Source organism: Mizuhopecten yessoensis, unplaced genomic scaffold (assembly GCF_002113885.1).
Source record: "Mizuhopecten yessoensis strain PY_sf001 unplaced genomic scaffold, ASM211388v2 scaffold5893, whole genome shotgun sequence".
Classification (NCBI taxonomy): Eukaryota; Metazoa; Mollusca; class Bivalvia; order Pectinida; family Pectinidae; genus Mizuhopecten; species Mizuhopecten yessoensis.
This window is the reverse complement of record NW_018406276.1, coordinates 54,519-76,961: the sequence shown is the minus strand read 5'-3', so window position 1 is coordinate 76,961 and position 22,443 is coordinate 54,519. Positions and strand designations below refer to the sequence as shown.

The 22,443-nt window shown below is 34.7% G+C and overlaps 2 protein-coding genes across 3 annotated transcripts; one reads left to right on the top strand and one right to left on the bottom strand.

Moving 5' to 3' along the window:
* The first annotated feature begins 3,457 nt into the window (after positions 1–3,457).
* Positions 3,458–17,212, top strand: LOC110451254 (allograft inflammatory factor 1-like). 2 transcript variants are annotated; one of them, XM_021499171.1, is made up of 6 exons: positions 3,458–3,739; positions 12,788–12,849; positions 13,646–13,712; positions 14,464–14,505; positions 14,997–15,159; positions 16,489–17,212. In XM_021499171.1, the coding sequence occupies exons 1-6, from the start codon at positions 3,697–3,699 to the stop codon at positions 16,571–16,573; spliced, it is 462 nt and encodes a 153-aa protein (XP_021354846.1). In that variant the 5' UTR covers positions 3,458–3,696; the 3' UTR covers positions 16,574–17,212. The 2 variants fall into 2 exon arrangements, with proteins under 2 accessions (XP_021354846.1, XP_021354847.1); XM_021499172.1 differs by lacking the exon at positions 3,458–3,739 and adding an exon at positions 4,569–4,783.
* A 1,660-nt stretch (positions 17,213–18,872) lies between these two features.
* Positions 18,873–22,130, bottom strand: LOC110451253 (mucin-5AC-like). The gene is made up of 5 exons (XM_021499170.1): positions 21,593–22,130; positions 21,324–21,445; positions 20,824–20,974; positions 20,523–20,677; positions 18,873–20,312 (listed from the first exon to the last, which is right to left on the bottom strand). The coding sequence occupies exons 1-5, from the start codon at positions 22,117–22,119 to the stop codon at positions 19,441–19,443; spliced, it is 1,827 nt and encodes a 608-aa protein (XP_021354845.1). The 5' UTR covers positions 22,120–22,130; the 3' UTR covers positions 18,873–19,440.
* Between the last annotated feature and the right edge of the window lie 313 nt (positions 22,131–22,443).

Here is a 22,443-nt window from a genome sequence, read left to right as displayed (position 1 = left end):
AATTATGTAGGCAAAATGGCCATATGTTGCAGTCAACGTTTACGTTTTTTCTACATCTACCTGATACTTTTTAATGTGAAGCTTTCTTACTTCATATTTTTGTAGTGATTATTGAAATACGTAACGAAATGGATACCTCTGCTGGTATATGGCGGACAATCAGTCTCCGAGGTTGGACCAAAGGTACTAGCCTCGTCTGTCAATACACCCATACTATTATCAGTTTATATTATAGATGTATTGACAGACGAGGCTAGTACCTGTGTTTGGACATAAGCTGTATCTGGAATCATTCTGACTGGGTTTACATCAAGCATGAGATTTCTGCGTTAACTTGTTTGTTTTATATTCCGTCTTTGCGTATTGCAGAGTTATCTTCTCTTGGGAACAGGTATTGATTGTTACGTCATTGGTTTGTGCGAGAAAATAACGTCGTTTTCTCAAATGTTGATGACGTTACTTTCACCAACAAGTGACGTAACAATCAATACCTGCTCTCAAGAGAAGATAACTCTGCAATACGCCAAGACGGAATATGTGCCTCCTAATGCACTGTATTTTAGTGATTATATTTTGAGTTGGTTTATTTTTATGTTGTAGTTTGTACTGTATAACATAGTTATCTCTCTTAACATGTATGGTTCATGTACACTCATCTGCATATTTTTTATACATAGTGACATACCATTAATATAAAGATAATCAACATGAAAGAGTGAAGTACAGGTCTTTGTGATATCCCAGATTTTATAGGTTCGGTAGAGGAGATATTGCTGGATTTCACTTTCTTAGCTATATCATATCGGATTTTAAACTAATGCAGGTATGGCGACGATCAGAAAAAATGTAGTACACGTGTTTAAAACACAAATACATACGTATGTGATAAAAGGGAATTAAATTCGTCTTCGTTTCATATAAGATTATCAAACTTGTCCCAAAATAAACTGATGGTTTCTTTATACTGGTAATCTCATACCAAATGAAGATCATTATGGATCTATGTTTGTAAAATCTTACACAAATTAAATATGTATCCTTTGTGATTTCGTTTAGTTTTATTGGGGTTTAGCGTCTTATCAACTAAGGTCCATTTAAGGACGCGTCCCGATGTGTGTAAATGCATGTACATGTATGTGTACCGTTATGTTAGCGCATATGCCTCCCTGAGATGCCTCCGGATCTGACACCAAAAGCACCCAGTGCAGTATTTCACCCTATCGTATCACAATTACAGCAGGCTAACCAGTTCGATTACCCTGAATAGTGAACGATTAGCAGGGAATAACAACCAGCATTATTAAGGACTTTGGTATGTCCCGAACTGGGGACAGAATCCATTGACTTGATTGCAAATCGTGTATTTTTGTTCTTCTTCCTGCCAATGACAAGTCTTCAAAATTGAGGTTTTAATGACATACGCTGGTTAAAAATGGTGGAATTGAACTTTTTGGTTAATTTCTCGGGTTAAAAATATGTACAGGGATAACAGAGTTTACAGCAAGGTTTGGAGCGTGCTTACTAGGATGGCTGATAGAAATTCATCCACAGTATTGGCCGAGACAATAGAGGCAGGTAGAGAATCCCATTCGGTAACTGTGCATTGGAAAAATGAGTATTTATAGGAGTCTTCTAACAAAGACGAAGCGTTTATTTTCAGTGTGTAATGTTCGTGTTATGCAACATACATGTAAGTAGTTTACTTAAAAAAGAAATGAAGATACCAATACTATATATCTTCACTGCATTTATACGAAATGTTTTATCTTAACACGTGAAGATATCACTTTTAGCATTGTCCAATCAGAACGGTTCTTTTTATTTACTGTACAGATTTTCAGTTTCACCTTCAGATGAAGCGACGGCAGAATAAGTGGTGTTTTGGTTCACCTTTGCAACATTCAGCATGATATTTACATAACTACAGAAGTGACATCGTTTTTGTTTGGAAATCCTACCAGATAATAGGAGCAAAACTGCAGAGTTACGGTGAATAGTCCACTCTAGTCCACTCAAAATGGCACTCGGCTTGTTGTCAAGTTTGACGTTATTAGAACTTGGCGTCAAATATTGCCCTTCAAATTCCCGCTTTTCTTTGATGCAGCAATATTTGCATAGTGTTACTTTAAAAAAATGTAATCAATATTAAAATAGATAAAAATTTCCCGTTGAATGCATATTTTTTTTCACTTGTATGGCGATATTTTCATTCTTGCTTCGATTTTGCACTTGTGAAATATATATACATGTATATTCTGCCATACTTATGAAATATATATCGTATTCAACGGTGAACCATTGGATCTTCTCCCTCTCTATGTTTATTGTATACCTTATTAGTTAAAGTGATTTCTTGACGAGACGAGCGCGTACCCCTTCTCGTAGTTTGCTGTTGTTACTCTCTGTAAGATATTATAAGATATACCTTTGTATAAGTCATTTTACCTCCAAACATTACACAATATTCACGTTTGGTTCTGGCACTCAATCAGTTGGACGTATACTTATTTTTTGCGTGGGTGCACACCGTCGATACACGCGATACATTTTCAATGCATTCTCTGTAGCACATATAGGAAGTATCCTTCTGCTTGATAGATGTGGAATCACAAAATTGCAACCGGAATACATGCACAGTAGTGGAATATTAAAATAAAGTAGTTTGTTAGTTTAATTTAATACTAATTCATTTCTCTAATCAGGTTCAAACGATCGTACACCTAATGTTTGATGAAGGATAAATATCTTATTTAGCAATTTATAAATAAATCAAACCTTTCTGAGTTTTTAACATGATTTAAAGACGTTTTTGCAAGTTAAACAGTAATATCCAAGCGATCATTATTTTGTTGTGTAATTGTCACAAACACACGCAAACCTTGTTCTTACAAATGCAGAAAAAAACCTTAGATTCCAAGATAGTATATGATCAATTATATCTCTAAATGGTCGATGTATCAGATGGACGCCTGGCGTGGGGATGAATACGTTAAACTGATGTAACAAATATATCTTGGCAGAAACCGGATACAAAAATCAATTGCGAAAAGATGTCGCCTATTTAGTCATTGTAAAACGTTATGACTCATTATCTAAAGTTGAAAAGCTGAATGATTCGTAATTGTGTGTACAATATAATATTTAGAAACAATATGTTGAACTATAGGTAAAACAGGTGTTTTGTCTAAGCAGAGTAATAAAATACACGCACCTCAACAAAGTAAAGGTAACATTTAAATAGCTGAAGCTTGATACAGTCAGTCCCAGATGTTACCTACTTTTATATCAACCCGCATCGTTTAGAGGTAATAGTGTAGGTCAATGATGAGTATATAAAGTATATACATGAAATTGAACTAACTGTAAAAAAATTCATTGATACCACTCATGCAAAACTTTCCTTCTTCCTGTTGGTAAACCTTGCTATGTGTAAGTCTTAGCTTTCAGATATACAGACTGATTTTATTGATACAAAGAATCGATATATACATTCTGAGATGACTTACTTATACATATACCATACTTTAAGTCACGTGACCGGTCGTCAGTGTTGGCTACAACAGGAAGTAAACCATACGTATGTGTGTGTATATATATGCTTGTGTACATAGGTTTATTGCATTAGCTGTATAGCATCGGACCTACATACCAGTGTACATTCGGAAAAGTACATATAGCATTAACAGTTGATTCAACATGCCAGGCCAAAACGGACAACTGGATTTACACAACAAACAAGGTAAGCAAATCATCAATGTTTTCAGATGGTATTATATTGTTTTCTCTAATTTACAGCAAGTACACAAGGTTCATACATACACATGTTTTATATTTTGTTTATGAAACTGAACAATTTGCAGATCTATTTTTCTAAACATATATTACTCCAAACAAAATATGTAAACAATAAATAATATTAGCCATAACAACAGGCATAATAAACACATCCTCCGTTGCATTTTACAGAGTTGCAGATGTTCGATATTTGAGTACTTGAAAAGTGTCTCAAAGAAGAGATATTCTAAACATACCTGTACCTTAAAGTTTTCTGTTTTAAGGTAGTATACAATGCTTTGTATTGTGTTTGTGACACTGAACAATTTGCATATTTATTTTTCTAAACACATACTACTCCTAACAAAATATGCAAACAATAATTTGTTTTTAATTTTTATTTTGAGAATAGCAATGTGATGTTTATTTAGATTTATGAGTTATGAAGATTTTATACTATAGAAAAGTTTTCATCCTGAAAATTAAAAAAAAGTGTTTTCTTACAAATTACAACCGTTTATAACATGGAAACCCAATTTATTATTTTTGAGCCTCCTATCAGTGGAAAAACTACTGATAGTTACTGAAACATCGCTAGGTATTTGTCGTCCACTGGCTGCTACGCTGTGTTATACACTTGTTGCTTCACTTCGCATCACCTGTCAAAATGTCATTGATGGGGTGTGACCTGCATATGTGTTAGTGAATCGTCACGTTAGCTTATAATATCAAATAAAACATACAATACAATTGACATTGACGTGCTCTCTCAAGTCTCCGTATGCTCCACTTGGGCGATGAAGCAGGGTTACGATACATACCCTGACATTCCTGGGTAGCTGTGATAGTATATAGTGTTTACTTTTGTTCCTACGGCTGTAGTAACGATTTTAGTCTTATTTGGATTGTAACTGGAGACGATAATTGTAACCTAGTTCCTCTGGATTGTAAGTAACGTCCTTTCTAGAAGTGAGCTAATAACTCGGGAAGATAATGAATTCATTTCAAGGTAAGTTTGGGTTGTAAACATTTGGCAACTTAAAACGAAAACATCAAAATATAATTATAAATAACATGTGTCTACAGAATAGCTTATATTATATTTCAACATATTTGGTGATCAATAAGCAGGTTTGAACAACAGGCATATCTAAGTAATCTGCAGTTTGTTGGAAAACAATCGATACCAGTTCACTTGATATGAATTATATTGTAATTGACAGAATGATCTTATTATAATATTACAATGTCACAAAGTTGGACAAAATTATAATATATACATAAGCTTTAACATACATCTGTATTATATATTCGGGAAGAACACATCAGAAGGTATTGAACCTGCATGAGTATAATGTGTTACCGTCTGAAAGTCGATTTACCCTGTACGCGTCTTGCCTATGAAAGCACATTCCATAAACATCACTGTCAAAAACATAAGAAATATACACTGCGAGGTGTGTAATCGATTGGACGTGTCAATCACTCTGCGCCCATAACAAGGCCAGGACACCAATCACCTGTCTACCTGTCACTGAGCTAATGGACATATGACCAGTCCACAACACTGGTCAAACCTTGTCGTGGTCAGAAACGTCAGTTAGACACCTATAACGGTGATAGGTCATCCCCTACTTAGTAGAGAGACTGGGATGTTATTGTATTAAGTCAGAAGTCCGTTTAGTTTTTTTAGCAGTGTTGACAGTTTGTAAATTCCCACAGTCATCACCGGTATTGAGGTATCGATTACAATGTAGGCCAATCTAAAGTAGTGTCGTGCATGGGTATGTCTCTTGACAGCCAGCAACGCTAAATTTAACGAAAATCCCTATATTTCTACCTAACTTGAAATAAGCTCAGCTCACTTTCAATAGGAGCTATGTTAAATCTGTGCCTTGTTAAGTTAAATATGAATTCATTTATTCCTGACAGAGACGACTTTGAGCAGATGTTAAAAAGAAGAATCTATTATACATTCAGTAAAAAGCAGACAGCTTAAAATACACATGTCTTTTAGTGCGTGTGACATCTGTAATAAGCCTTGTGTATTTCAACAACAGTGATATAATTGTTATCCCTACCACTCAATGGGGAAACCCACTTTCTAATCTGTATACCTGTATTTTCCCCTGGGGAGATTTAGAGTTGTAAACATGATTTACACACATGTAACGGGGTTTTAAAAAATTACTCTGGGGAAATCTCTACAAGGAAGCTATATTGTATATACTTAAGGAAACATGACAAAGGCTTGCTTTCAGGTGTAAAATAAATAACTTTTTGCTTTCATACAGTTATACAAATACAGGTAACTCTAGCAGTCATTATGTAATTGATATCAGTAAGGAAGTAGATATATACGTATTTGTTCTCATGCGAAATAATTCTTATTTAATAAAAAGATTTGACAACTGGAACTACAAAATCCCTTCTCATAGTAGAGTACTTTGTTGTTTCGTTGATGTTAATATTGATACAAAGAAATATCTTTGCAGTGCCGATAACGATAATTTGACATAAATGTAACGAAACCATGACCTTGCTCCGGATATCATGAATTCCGTGATAATTGTTCACTGCTAACGGACAAAAGTACAACACAGGGTTTTCAAAGATGCATGTTGATGAAGACTATGGACATGGTTTATGTTCGCCATCAGGATCTTGCAGGTTAATATGCTATGTCTTTATGTGATATGAAGGTCGAGGCTTTTGACTATACTCATTAGAGTGCCTTGTGGTTTTGTTGTCAATACTCGAGGTCTCGATGTGAGGATGTGACATTACTTGGATTTGGCCTAGAATCATGTGGCAGGTGCCGTCGATGAAGCAGAAGACGCCTACCCTTCTGGAACGCCTGGTCTGGTTCTCATTGTGATTTCAAGGGTCTTTATTTAATTCCTTCCTTTGCTCATATTTTGTCCTAATTTTATCGATTTAGAGTTCTAATTATGTTTTATTTTATATTTCGATATTCTCCTGTATCAGTGACTTTCGTTCTAAATACATTTACTCTTCGCGTTGTTACGGATAACGCCAAACTTAAGGTTACTTATTCAGATAACTTCAAGTTAATATCTGTCATTTTCTATGGCTATTTTCCATCCAAAATATAGATATTAGGCATTATAATCGGCATAATAAACACATACTCCGTTGCATTTTACCGAATTGCAGTTGTTCGATATTCGAGTACCTGATAAGTGTCTCAAAATAGAGGTAGTGTAAACAGAATTGTATCTTAAAGATTTCTCTGTTTCCAGATATGTAGTTGTTTCCAGTTGGTAACTAAGAAAGGCCTTTTGGTAGATCATGTCAATAATATGTACGTTATGTACACTAGAGACAGGTACAAGGTGTAGTAAAGCTCTAATGGAGGCCCCCGGGACACCTCAGGAACACTTCGAGAGTAACGAGTTTTCACTTCACCTGGTATGACGTTATTCCGGTATCAGATTATGGACCAAAGAAAAACAATAATGGTTTAAACTTCCTTTTAACTCGGTTCTCATATATGTGTAGCTAAGATTATGTAGATCATTGGAATTTCGTTTGATCATTTAAGTGTTCCTAAAGAAAACATTAAAATGTTTCCTTCATTATTTAAGCATCACGTAAGTCAATGTCTTCAGCGCGGTTCGACCAAGTAATTCAACACCATGCACTTTAGTCAAATGGAGCTTGTGAGATCGAAAAGGTTGAGTGGACACTAGCCTCGAGTCCGTTTTTTCCATAAGAACGACTTGACTGCGAGGTTAATTATCGTGTCTTGTTATCGCGGGTGAACTTCTCCTTAGGGCATTGGGGCATTGAAGATTGATACACATCTGCCTAAATAATGGGCAAATGTTTAAACTAACACAGGTAGTTTCACTTTCTTATAGCCCAGGTCATCAAGTGAATTGTTCGGAGGTCAGTTACGATTTACACCTCTTTTCCTTTACATTACTTATCCCGGGCACTTCCGATGGTCACATCGTCGTTTAAACGGAAATAAGCTCATTAGAAATCAAGCTCGAGAACTTCTACTTAAGGCGATGCTCTAAGTGACCGACTGTACCGGAAACGTCCCTCTACATTATTTGTTTATTTATCATACGGCGACTACTTTCCTAACTATGAAATAATGATAAAAAGAAAAAACAGAAGAAGAGAATAACGAAGTGTCAATAAAACTGTTACTAGTATTCGAACTCGAAATAATAAAACTTGGATAGCATTTAAAATTGAATAGAAATATTTTCACGGAGACTGTTGATGGAATAAGGAGAATAACGAGTTCCAGAAGGGTAATCGTCCTCTGCTTTATCGACGACACCTGCCACGTAAGTCTAGGTCAATTAGGTCACGCCCTCATAGCGAGAATCGGGGCTTAGGTAATATAACAAAAAAGTCACACTTATGAGGAGGATAACGTATCGATCACCATATCACTAAAAGAATTAACAATGAGAAAAAAGTTGGTGACCACAAAATCTGCCCACACTTTTCATCAACCTGCCTCTCTGGTTACTCTGTTGTAAGTTTTTCCTTCAACAGTTAATATCTAACATAGAAATCATGATGTGGAGCAAGTTCTTTAACTAAGAAACATGGATTTTGTTTTTATAAATGATAAGTTTGATTTTGTTACAAAGTTGATTTTACACATTTCAAACGTATAGATATGTTTTGAATACCACTCACTAAGCTCCGATAAGCTTGACAATGTTTATCAAAATAATATTCAATCAGGTAAATCAAACACACATTCCCTGTGTATTCGTAAGGCAGCATTTATCACTAACTCGCTGATATCCTACATTGTAGCAATCTATATTAAGATTATGTAAAATGCAAGATACGTTAAAGTCTGCATCATTAGTGGGGTAGAAGTATCGTCCCTAGAGCAAATATCTATTTTGACGCTAAACCTTGAACAAAACATAACATACACTGTACAGTTGTGGTACGTGTTGTTTCTCTGTTTCTCCGACTCCGACAAAGGCTACATTATTCAAATTACTCAACGCACTAATTGTTCTGCAAGAAAGATATAGGCTACGCCAATCTGTACAATACAGCAAGGTTCGATTCCTTTCAAAAACCACATAATAATTCGCTGTAGCTTGCTATTCAGACGAACAATAAGGAATATTCTTTCTTTTAAATGGTAATAACACATTGTCGATATTTGTAGATAATCTCACCTCGTCTAATTTAAAACCTCATTCACATGCAGATTTGTTTGAATGACTGTGAGGTCTTTGAAATCGATATTTGAATCCGGACAGGTTTCAATCCCCATCCACATCCACTTATCCATTGTTGACAGATAGCGATGCGGTAAACACCCCTTTGATGTCGATGGACTATGAACTGTATAAAGTACAGACTTTTACTATATGACTTAGGAAGCGTGCAATGGAATGCTGAACGATGTCATGTATGACCAAATTAGCAGATATTTATCACTTCCATCACGACATGTCAGAGAAAGATGCCTCTTGTTATGTATCCTTGGATTATTACATTCTTAGGGGTAACAACTTAATATAAATACAATGATGCCATGGTCATAATATCTACCGGATGGGTTTGAAAGACGAACAGAAGACACACGCGTGACATGGTATACGATACAGTCCAAATAATTGAACCACTATGCACCATACAGCTGTTTCGTCCTTAAAGGACTCATCGGTGATTTTAAGGGCTGAAAATGTGGATACATGTATCAAATGATATCCTAAACGTTATTCTAGGGATTCCAATTTTTTGCGACTTTATGATAAACATTTCTTTTCCGTGAAATAAACAGCATCTCTGTCCGCAAAATAAACAGCATTTATAATTAATCCATACCGTAGCGCTGTGTGTCATGACAATAGACCTGGAACAACACGTTTCACCATTTGATAAATTGTGCAAAAATAGCCACCGCGGAGAAACGATTTTGCAGTCATTATAGAACTTAATGTAAGAAATATAAAAGCAAAAGATGAAAATAAGTTACCTCTATAAGTCATGTCAATTGGGTTGTGCAAGTTATTTGTATTTTGAAATTAGATGATCAATAACCAATTTTGCTAATTTTTCAAGAAGTAACTACGTTTTATACTTGAAATTTTGCATTTTCGCTGTTATATGTACTTATGTTAGGAATATGTGCGAGTCTTGATATTTATGGCAAAGATATACATGATGTGTACCACTACATGTATACATGTTTTATGGATATAACTTTGTACCTGAGTTCAAGTAAGTTACACACATGCTATTTTACCTTGGGGGCAGTTTTGATAAAGTGATCCTGTCAAAATCGGCTTCCTATATATACAATTTTTGCACAGTATATGCTGTGTGACCCGTTAAGACCATACATTTATATTTAGTAACTTCTATCTGAATATGATGCATTAACTTATATTGGACAATTCTGAAAGTAAAAAAGCTTTAATTTATTACATGTTAAACGTAGCATACGATTTTAAGTCATATCTAAGCTACACATGCATCCATTACAAGACCATGCTTTGTAACAGAGACGATGGTTGTTAGAGCTACTTCCGTATCGCCAGTGGTAGATCCACAAATATCCACCTGATCTCATCACACATGCATTATATCTGTAATGCGTCTCCATCTCAAATGTAAGCATTTGCCGGGAATGTCATTTAAATAACTGCATATACAAGACTTTATTTCGCTTGATTTTTTTTCTTCTGTAAAGCTAACTAGAAATATTTTACAGTCTCATCGTGCGTATAGCTAATTCACCTCTACATATTAACACTGGACTTGCGCAGTCTTTTATTTGGTAAAGTTCAAATGTGACTTTAAGGATGAAGGGGTTAAAGAATACGCCGTTAGGAAATACACTTATAGTATTAAATCATAAGCTATTTGTTAAAGAGTTCCACGTTTAAAATACTGTATACCGGGAAACTTTCGCCCCGTCAAACTTATGCCGTTTGCCATTAAAATCAATATTCCTCCCGTGTTTTTTCATACAAAAATCGAGATAAACTGTCCGTTTTCTTTCTAGGCGGTGAACTACTTTCTGACCTTTAATATTGAATGCGTCAACGTAGTAACATGCGACTTTTCCCCCCATATATGTGTATACAAACGACATTTATATAGCTCCTTCTCGTCGAGAGAAGGAGAGTACTGATATAGGCGTAGCCTGTTATTTAATCCCATTTACTTTCGTCTTGAATAAAATTTATTGAACTGAAATAAAACACCTTTCATAATTTACAAACATACGACACTACAAAAATTTAATTTAGAGTATTATAGATATGTTTATTATAGAAAAAAAACCCACACAAAACCGTCTATGGTATTGGTCACGTACAATACAAATTAATATAAATGTCGGCGGAAAATATGAATGAAACAACGACCAGCTTCCGACACAATGGAACTAGATATATCCGGCATTATTTCTGTCGACTGAGTCACGGCTGAGTGAATAATAGCCAGTGTTGTTTGTCATGTACATCGCTTCGCATGCCTTATATGGACAGAGGTTGACTAATACAAGGATGTGTCCGGACCGGAGTCACATTTTAGATTGGTCAGGCACGAATTTATTTTCCTTCGTGTGTTACTATCACGATATAACACATCATTATATCACTGAATCAGGAAAACGATTCAAGTACAAAAAATGCAAACTTACAAAATGTATGGTCCCCAAAACGTTTAAATTTTCCTGTTAAACTTGAGCAAATAAATACGACTTGGAAGCAACATGTTGACAGTTTTCATACAACACTGTGTGTCTCCATATTCCTTTTTTTCGTATTGCAGAGTTATCTGCTCTTGTGAGCAGGTATTGATTGTTACGTCATTTGTTTGTGAGAGTAACGTCATCAATGTTTGAGAAAACGAAGTAATTTTCTCACACAAACCATGACGTAACAATCAATACCTGCTCACAAGAGAAGATAACTCTGCAATACGTAAAGACGGAATAGTCACATCATTTAGATGATTCCCTGCCAAAACTGTATGTATTTACTGTGTAATCAAAGGCTAAATCATTACGAGGTTTTCCGTGTATGGAAATACATAATAGTGCATTTTTTTAAACTTTGAATTTTATAAGTATTTGATAAATTTGCGACATGCTCTCATTTCAGAAAGAAACTCGTTAAATGGCTTTAAAATCACCAACATTAACAAATAAACCAGATTTTAACTGTAATATAAAACAGAAGTTGGTATTTTGTTACTTAATGTGAATATTTTAGCATCGAATCAACATTTATATAAAGGTACAATGTACTGTGTGTTTCATCGAATTGAAATAATACAATAACATTGGGATGAACACAAAGTTGCACGGCATGTTATGTGTGAAAGCTACACACTTAATCGTTTCTGATTAAAAGAATAAAAACATGATTTTTATTATCTATTTAGTATTGAATAACGAACAAGGTGGCGATCAACCGATTCCTAGTAATCAATAAAAGCCTACGATAGAATAAAGTAACCCAACATCAATTTGTAATTATACAACACAAATCCGTAGACTATATAGTGTTATTTTAAGTGAGTCAAACAATAGCGTCCCTTATGATGTCGTTAGCCATAACATGACAAGCATATATATTTCTTACGGAGCTGTAAACTACCGTCACTTTTATATCTTATCAATCACATTGACTTGCTTGTAATAAAATACAACATATGGGTTACTTTGTCAATCACAGCTGATTATTGAGACATGAGATGACACCATGGTGTTCCCGACAGTTTTATGGTCGTCTTTTGTCGTCTGCTGTGTTTTATGTTAGGGCAGCGTTACGCTGACCGGGTCACGTGTTATATCATAGCGTTGTCATTTTGAACGAATCTTGTTACTTTTTCGCCTTCTTATTTAAACACATTATTTTACAGAATCAAATAATTATTACCAGCATATGCGATAATTGTCTCATTTGAGAATGGTTTCATTATATTAATATTATTCATACAATTTATACTATACATATTCTTTATCTTTTTATATTTACAGGTGGGAAATTATTTGGACAACTTAAAAGCAAGCAAGATGAGGAACTAACATCGATAAATCAGGTGTGGTGACTAAGACTACTGCTGTTAGTTTACATCTAACGAAACCTGCACCAATTCTCAAAAATGATTGTCACATCACAGTTGTCTGTTATGTCTCTGATCAGTTGGGCATCATATTCCTCTTTCAAAATATCTGCTAGACGCCTGGAACCGTATTCATGAAACCGTTTTCATGCTCAAGCATGGATTCTGTGCTCAACCAACTTTCTTGTAACTTACTTAAATCATGTCAAATGATCAAAAAGTCAAATGTAAACATTGAAAACAGTATAAGGCTTTAAGTCTCTTCACCCCCCCCCCCCCCAAATCATTTACAAAGTAAGATTTAATTATTAATTTAAAACCGGAACAAGTGTCAAGAATTCGGGCCTTGATTTTGAAATTAATATCACTGCATCTCCACATAAGGTTATAACTGAAATCCAGCTCAAACTTGAAAACGGAGACAACAAAATGTCAGCAAAATTAAATACTTTACATGGAATTTCTAAATATTTCTTTAACAACGAAAATGGATGTCACAACAATAGAAAAAACATTCCTCTTTACAAAAACAATATGATGCACAGAGTATTTTCAATTTATTTAAATACGTATATTTATTATTTTCCAATATTATATTAACACGAAGAGAGCTTTTTGAGAAGCATCTAATGCTATTCGTTTACCTATTCGTTTACCTAAATACAAGCAGTACAAGGCGATTTATGTAAGCAATTGTTCGAATGTACCATTTGCCATTTACAGCGCGTTTAACAAAATAGCTGAAACTAAGTAGTTTATTTCGTACTTTCAGACCTACCTAGATGATGATGCGTTACAGGAGATAGAAGAGTTACCTGAACAACTCAACAAGTACAAAGGTAACACTTAACCATCATGTGACGTCATATCAGTAACAATATGCTGTAATGTTTTATGTTCGAGATTAAAACTCATGGAAATATTAAAAGCAAACAAGTACACGTAGTCCTGCGAAAATAAAGGTCTTTGTGGGGCCCAAATTTCGTGTTTTCCCGACAAAACACCATTTCTTAGATACATGAATTTGTAGACTATGAGTACCCACTCAAACGTAGAATTGCTTTATATCGAACTTGTAACTACTTCGTTGACCTCTGAACTAAGGAATGAAGATTACCTACGAAATAAACGAAATTACAAACCCCACGAAAATTAGAGATTTCTCAGTTATCTATGGTAGACAAATACTAATATGGGAAGTATTAAACACAGAACATACGATTGATGTGATAGATCAAACTTGTCTGAAAAGAAAAGAAAGTACTTTGTTATCGGCTAAAAGTACACAGATTAACAGTAACTAGAACTGAGGAGGATGGTCATCTGTTATATAAAATCTGTTTTACATGGTATTGTGTATTATAATTTTTATTTATAATGTTCATAATAAATCAAATTACTATGTATTGATTAATATATATATAAAATTGAAATTGGATTATAACACAATTGCCATTCAGCTATTTAAGCAAAGGCGGTATAACATAAAGAGGATCTCACAAGTTGCTAACGAATTTTTTGGCAATTTTATAAATATCTTTCCAAAAGGCGTATATTTATATTCATTATGCGTACGGATTTATTCGACAGATCAATTCATGGAGTTTGATTTGGACAACTCTGGCGATATTGGTAAGTATCAAACAGAAATTTAAGCATCAACTTTATTTCATTATAAATAAAAGCATATCAGTTTAAAGCGCGTTCGTTTGTAACTGGTTGATACAAGTTGTACATAATAAAACAATTGTTAACTGTGTCATTGCAGTCGATCTATGTATTTTGTGTAGTATTTCATAATATCTATAGTTTCTAGTGTCTGTAGTTTCAATAATAATTCCAAGCGTAGATTTTTCTACCTAGATATTACTATAATTTTGTATATTTTGGTGTATGAATGGCCAAACAATGCATAATAAATATGATATTTAATTTTATTTGAAAAAATCTTAATAATTGTTAATGAATGATAACTTGTGTGCTGTATCAATAAATTGCATTTTATGGAATCCAACTAAGGATGCTCTGTATATCTATAAACTTGTTTAACTTGTTTAAACTTTGGATACACGCAGGTTTGATGGTATATATTGCTATCTATTAATTTCATTAATGATAATTAGACATTATGGAGCTGAAGCAGATGATGGAGAAGCTGAATTGCGCTAAGACTCATCTGGAGCTGAAGAAGATGATAGCAGAGGTGGACACGACTGGATCAGGAACTATTTCGTACAAAGAGTTCCTCGATATGATGTTGGGTACAAAATCAACTGTCCTCAAACTGTAAGTCGGTTGTTGATCATAACAGTTATCCTGTTAGAGCCGAACGTGAGTTTTGATCGTATAAAAACACCCTGGTGAACATTATGTCTCCATTTCTATCTACAATATCTCCTTATTTAATTGATATGCCACCATCCATCATTTTAAACTTAAATGATGATCAATTATTTCCGTTAAAACTGGCATGGAGAGATATACTCGTATGAAATAACACTTAGTTTGTTAAAAAATAAAACACCGAGGGTATATTTACTACAATTTCTGTTGTTTTCATACTGAATTGACCAATAAAAGTGAAGGGTTTAGAGTGGAAAATAACAATAAAAGGACATTGTGACCTCACTGATTCCGGGATGTTTTCTTATTGTGACGTCACAATACTGATTTACTTGGCAGTTAATCTGTTCAATGATGTCATTATCATCATTGAGAAAAAACTTAAGAAACTAGATATTTGTTTCTTGATGAAAAATAGTTTTATTCACTCGTAGTTTGAATATTTCTTTTGTTATATTTCTTACTCGTTCTATACTCGTGAAAAATAAAAAAAAACTTTGAATAGAACTGTAATTAATAAAAAATAGATTATTCTCTATATATGTCATTATGTAACTATTTGACGGGTTTTTTTGAGTGGGGAATGTGATGATATTTCTTCTTTGTTCTGATGTATCCCTAGTTGTATTATTGATTAGTGTTAAGATTATAAATTTATATAGTGTTATTCAGTTGCTAATTTTTTCGTTTGTAACGGAACATTTTTAAAGACTATAAATCAGTATGTACTGAAAAAAATGGTTCTAAGATATAATTTTATTTTTGTTTTTAACATGCATGTTTACACATAATCATGATCACAAAATTAATTATGTATGTGTTAGTGGCCATTTTTCCCGGGAAATTGTAAGATTTCGACAAAAGGCTATTTAAATATAAGTCGTCCTAGCCAGGAAAACATTACAAATGTTCAAACAATAAATGTGGATACATATCACAGTAAAAGTAATCCAAGGGGAATAACTTCCCTTTTTATTAAGGCACTCAATAAGTCCATTGTTCAAGCGCGAAAGAGATTTAAAAAGCGACGGCATATTATTGTTAGAAATGTAATATTTATATACTGCATAAAGTAAAATTTCGATGCAGTTTAATTTTCGCCCTTTTCGCCCTCCGTTATTAGGGCAAATTTATCAAAATAGCGAATATAACGAAACAGCATAATAAACAAAATAATATAATGTGAAGGGCGAACATTGATTTAACAGGCAAAAGAAAAAAGCTTTACTGGGTGAAAATCTCCAGGTATACGGTATATATTTTTATTTGCAGCATTTTGAAATTCGAAGAAAAGATGCGCGAGAAGGAAAGGCCTAAAGGACTACCTCCCAAACGTGATCTGAGCAGTCTGCCATGAACATACCATCATACTGAGTTAAAACTGATATAGATGGGGACTTTTTGGAACGTAATGGTCGAAGTTGTGTCAGACAGTGTGTGAGGTTGTGTAACTAGTTAAATGAAAGCTAGTAGAGGATGAATTAGAGATAAAAGGATGACTCCGGCATGAATGACGGCGCGTTTTCTTTTTTATTTGTTCCTTTCATTGTTTAACAACTAAAAATGCCATATATGTATTTGTATCACAATATTATACATGTATTTGTCCATTTGAAATGAAGGCCTTTAAATAAGTAGCTCTTTAACGTCTTCCAAGATATAAAGGAAATAAGGCCACAGAGATTTGATATATTGTCAATTGAAACTGTGATGTCTATCATTTTTTTGGTGGGAAAAAATAGTTCTTGTTCATAGTGTACAATTATCAATTAATCGTCATATATAACAAATGGTACAGTTTGTTAATTGAGCAAGACATTAACTTTACATTCCAGTAAGTAAGTCACAGTTACAGACCAGTACTTAGAGTGTTAATTGTTTTTACTATCATTGTCCGATTCTTTCATCACCTCCGTTAAACACTTGCATTCATAATCATTGTTAATTTTATGTTCGATATAGCTATGCAATGACTTATTAAAGTGCAATTACTACATCGGATTGTTACATTTGTTGTATTTCTTAATCGATTTTATAGTGGTTTCGAATAGACAATCAAGGATGCGAAAAAGAAATGCATGAAATAATGTTCCTTTATATATTGTTGAAATGAACGATTTCAAGATTTAATATACGTTGCCACCAAAAGAATGAATAATACGAATTACACTCTCATTACACGACAAAATTTAAAAACAATTTCATAGGTTGTGATTGAGATATATTATATGGTGCCGACATGTTTCTAAATTCTACGAACAGGAAAAAATAAATAAACAGAAGCAGCATATCAGAGCATTATTTTCATCCTCATTGTTTATTATTTTAAAATATTTGTTTTCCACTCAATTTTGATATTTCGGAGCAAGATTGACTTACTTTCCTTATCGTTTTGATTAAAGTATGTCTAACATTCGTCACAAAAGTACGATATGTACGGCTATAGTATTGCACTTCTACAAAAGCCCATTCCGCCCGATGAATTCTAAGCTGTACTAGAGCCAAGCACGTTTATGTTTGACGAGTCTGCTGTTTATTAACGGGTCTATATATTACACGAACAGTGTTGTTTATAGACTTTACACTCGTGAACAAATTACACTTTACATTTAATTATCGAACCGATTACTCGTAGATGTATATAGACTGGTAGGTGAAAGTTGTTGCACTAGGTGTTAAATTCATGGTAGCGTCTGCGATTGGCACATGTTAAAATTAAAATTTGTTGGTTTAGTATTATGGTATTTATCTTAAAATATTATTTTACTACTGATAGTATGCCTCAAAACTGATTGAAAATAAGACCATAACGCTATATATATGTTTCAAACAGAAAATGTTGCAGCGGGACCAATGGTTAACAAACCATTTTTTTTTTATTAAGATTAGGTAAAACAGAAAATCACAAAAAACGAAAGCGTCAAAACACAAATAAAAAATTAGATTTCAGAGCCAAATATGAATAGTCCACAGGCTCTTCATCACGGTCATCAGGGCCTTGGTGTTCGAATGTTTAAGGCGTCTGACCGTCAACGATAAGTAGTCCTACACCTCTGGGTCACCAGTTCGTGGACTACGTGAGGCACTCGTCAAGTACTAATCGCAGGTCTGATTATTTTTGCCGGGTACTCCGGTTTCCTCCACTACCAAAATCTGACTCGTCCATACATGACCATAGCTGTTAATAGGACGTAAAGCCCAAACAAACCAAACCAATTACAGTTATAAAACAAAATAAAAGTTTAACTAATGCCGTGACTAAACTATTTACAAAGTACGCTAGTAAAACAATATGCACGAATATCGTTTTTGATGGTATTTAAAATATTGCTTTCTATTAAGACCGTCGCGTTGTACTGATTCAGCATTAAAAACGTTTTTAATATTTTACCCGGATATATGAAGACCCATCAATGCAAATATGCACCAAGCTAAAATTAATAAAACGCATAAATAATTCCGTTGGAAAGCAATAAATTAACATATTTACTTTGTTTGGTGGTGGTCTATTTAGAATTTCAGTTAGAACGCGATAATTGAAATAAGGTCAATTCATTTTTAAACGGAAGTGGTACAGAAAAGATTCTTACGACAGGATTCTTGAATAATTATCCAGGACATTGCTTCAATGTAAATAAAAACACAGAAATTCTGTATAAAAATATAGAAATTTTATTCGCAATAACCATGTTTAAATTAACAGTTGAGTCATTATAAAACATAAACATATATAATCCAGACAATATCAAGTGAAAAAGTAATCCAATTTGAGTCATGAATTTGTAATCTATTTATGTAGACAAGTTAACCATTTAATTATTTCACAATAGCATTTGCAAACTAGCATGCACGTTCGGTAAAAACACCGAAAAAACATGATGATGATGGGCACATCAGGATATTCAAATGACATAAAGCTAAGTAGTGATTTGTGTATCAGATTGTTCGGATGATGACATCTTGTCATCTGTCATTCCTGTTAAGTTATGAGCAACTCTACGCTACAAGTACAACACAATAAATTATAAAAAACGAGAAAAATGAATAAATAAAGCTGATCAACAGCTGAAAAAATTAAGTTATGGATTTCTAAGAAATACTACTAAATATGATATCATTCACTCGTACTCGTTACAAAAAAAGCGGTTTAAGTTTTGTACATTTTAAATACTGATCCTTGATAATTAATATTTAATGGGTGATAAAGTCTCTGTTGCTACTTATTTAAGCCGGAGACAGTTGGTTATCGGATCTTCGGGGTTCCATATGACAATCGCACGGGTCTATCTTGCAGTAACCTTGGTGACACATACGTTCACACCATTCCTTATATCCTGCCACACGTCGGTAAAGACCTCGCACTTCACACACGGGTACAAGGACTTCTGTGTCTGGATCAATACACCTGCATGTATCGATTGGACAGAATCCCCTGTAACCGTTGGCAATGCAATATTGATCTACCTTCTCTGCAATTTCCTCTTTTTTGAAGTCGAACCGACCGTGATAACGACAGTTGAAACATAATTTCGGCTCATCCATTGGCATAGACGCTGTGGTCGTTTCCGGAGAAGTTATGAATGGGTTCAGTGTAGAAGTTGTAATGTCTTCCGTGGTTGTTGACCTTTCAGTTGTTGTACTTTGTCCAGTTGTCATTGTCTGGTCGGTTTTTATTGATTCTACAGTTGTTGTAGCTTGTTCGGTTGTGGAAACGTCTTTTGTAGTCATTGGCTGTTCGGTTGTGGTATGTTTTTCGGTTGTGGTAGCTTCTTCCGATATTGTTTTCTCAGATGTAGAAGCAGGTTCAGTGGTTGTAGCTTCTTCCGATGTTGTTTTCTCAGTTGTAGAAGCAGGTTCAGTGGTTGTAGATTCTGCCGTTGTTGTTTTCTTAGATGTAGAAGCAGGTTCAGTGGTTGTAGCTTCTTCCGATGTTGTTTTCTCAGTTGTAGGAGCAGGTTCAGTGGTTGTAGATTCTGCCGTTGTTGTTTTCTCAGATGTAGGAGCAGGTTCAGTGGTTGTAACTTCTGCCGATGTTGTTTTCTCAGTTGTAGGAGCAGGTTCGGTTGTTGTCCATTCGGTGGTCATATCTTCAACAACTGAAATAATAAAGACGTTGATTTAAAACATGAATGACTGATAAATGAACAAATAAACAAAAAAACAACATAAATAAAGCAAACGATACAATCCGCTTATAGATGATTATGTTAAAAACAAAAAAATTAGGTGTGATTGTCAACTTATTGTATTATAACTATATTGAGAAATATGAAATATTGTTATAACATTATAATCTTTCAACATACCTGGTGGAAGAGTGATTTCATCTAGAAGACAGGCAAAGAATCTCCTTGTTGGCTCTATCACATTGCTCATATATCTGAGGACCGACACAGCTTGTTCGCGTGAACAGTGGTTACTAGCGGCGTTAACGAAACAATATGTGGTAGTCTGCAGCAAGCTGAAATAACAAAAGGACTATATAGGTATTGCCAGGAACATATTTTAAAAGAAAATCGATGTGATCGATAACTTGGATTGTCTGTGCTAATCTATATCAACAAAGACAATAAACATGTTTTTGGAAATCAACGTATGTATACATACCTGCACAGTCGTTGGGATTCCAGGAATAAATCCGGACTAAATGCTATTATTGAAACGAGGGAGCTGATTTCCTGTGTTGGTTCCATGAGGCATGCTTGTGTGTTAGTGACAATATCGGGTTCGGCGAAACATTCAGCCGTTTGCAGGAAGGCTATAAAAACATAAAGGAAAGGTTCTCATACATGCAAATTTAACACCCCTACTTAATTTACATAGATTGTTTTCCAGTAATATCATTAATAAATCCAGTGGTGTTATGACTCATATTTGAGACTATTTATAACGATCAAAACTATAGAATTATATACTCAAATTGAATGTCAGTCTTTTGTAGTTTTATTGAAAGGGGTTACTGTTACTGCGGGTTGTACACGGGTGAACTACAACAGGCAAGGTATTTTGTGTAATTTTCATTTTATATTAAATTGTTATGTAAACTTAATCGAACGCCTATGTTTATATTATAATTAAGTATTGTTGAGTGTACAAATAAAGGTTACCTTGTTTTCCTGATCCACAGACATAGTTAAAAGTATGTCGCAGGGAGGTGTATTGTAATAAGTGTGCTCCAGTGCAACCTTGGGTTTCTACCTCCAGACAAGTGTCTAACGCGCCAACTGACCTGTAGAACAAGAACAAGACTCTGCATAAGCAATCTGTATACAGGATAAAGGATTGTAATAGTTTGATTTCCTGCAAACAAAGACACAGTAAACATTTATATTGTGGCTTTAAAAGATCTTTGAGACAGAGACAAACTAATACTTACATGCACAACTCCTCCAGTTCAATAGAAGATAGCTGGGGAAACACTCCAGTGGTTGACGCTTCCAGCATCTGAGAGTAGAAAGGCGACGCCCCTATAGAGTTAACAATACACTGAGCAATAACGGTATTATCACAACTGATTTCGGATCCTATATCCATCTCAAAAGTTGTTGGTTCCATGATTGAACTGGTCGTTGACTCCATGGTTGTGCTGGTTATGGGTTCCATGGTTGTGCTTTTCGTGGGTTTCATGGTTGAAGTGGTTGTGGGTTCCATGGTTGTGCTGGGTGTTTGTTCCATGGTTGTGCTTGTCGTAGGTTCCATAGTTGTGCTGGTCGATGGTTCAAATGTTGTGTTAGTTGCGGGTTCCATAGTTGTGCTGGTCGATGGTTCAACGGTTGTGCTGGTTGTGTGTTCCAAAGTTGCGCTGGTTGTGAGTTCCATGGTTGTGCTGGTCGAGGGTTCCATGGTTGTGGATTCCATGGTTGTTGGTTCCATGGTTGTTGGTTCCATGGTTGTTGGCTCCATGGTTGTTGGTTCCATGGTTGTTGGCTCCATGGTTGTTGGTTCCATAGTTGTTGGTTCCATGGTTGTTGGTTCCATAGTTGTTGGCTCCATGGTTGTTGGTTCCATGGTTGTTGGTTCCATGGTTGTTGGCTCCGTGGTTGTTGGTTCCATGGTTGTTGGTTCCATGGTTGTTGGTTCCTTGGTTGTGGTAGTTGTGGGTTCCATGGTTGTGCTTGTCGTGAGTTTCAAGGTTGAAGTGGTTTTCGGTTCCATGGTTGTGCTGGTTTTTGATTCCATGGTCGGTTCCATAGTTGTACTGGTCCTTGGTTCCATGGTAAAACTGGT

What these genes read in the sequence shown, in the direction of transcription:
- LOC110451254 (XM_021499171.1), top strand. Translation starts at nt 3,697, where the DNA reads ATGCCAGGCCAAAACGGACAACTGGATTTACACAACAAACAAG. An exon ending in ACAACTCAACAAGTACAAAG is followed by an intron (nt 13,713 to 14,463) that starts GTAACACTTAAC and finishes TTTATTCGACAG; the next exon opens with ATCAATTCATGGAGTTTGAT. An exon ending in GGACAACTCTGGCGATATTG is followed by an intron (nt 14,506 to 14,996) that starts GTAAGTATCAAA and finishes AATGATAATTAG; the next exon opens with ACATTATGGAGCTGAAGCAG.
- LOC110451253 (XM_021499170.1), bottom strand. Translation starts at nt 22,119, where the DNA reads ATGGAGCCAACAACCATGGAACCAACAACCATGGAACCAACAACCATG. An exon ending in CTGTGGATCAGGAAAACAAG is followed by an intron (nt 20,975 to 21,323) that starts GTAACCTTTATT and finishes ATGTTTTTATAG; the next exon opens with CCTTCCTGCAAACGGCTGAA. An exon ending in TGAAATCACTCTTCCACCAG is followed by an intron (nt 20,313 to 20,522) that starts GTATGTTGAAAG and finishes TTATTATTTCAG; the next exon opens with TTGTTGAAGATATGACCACC.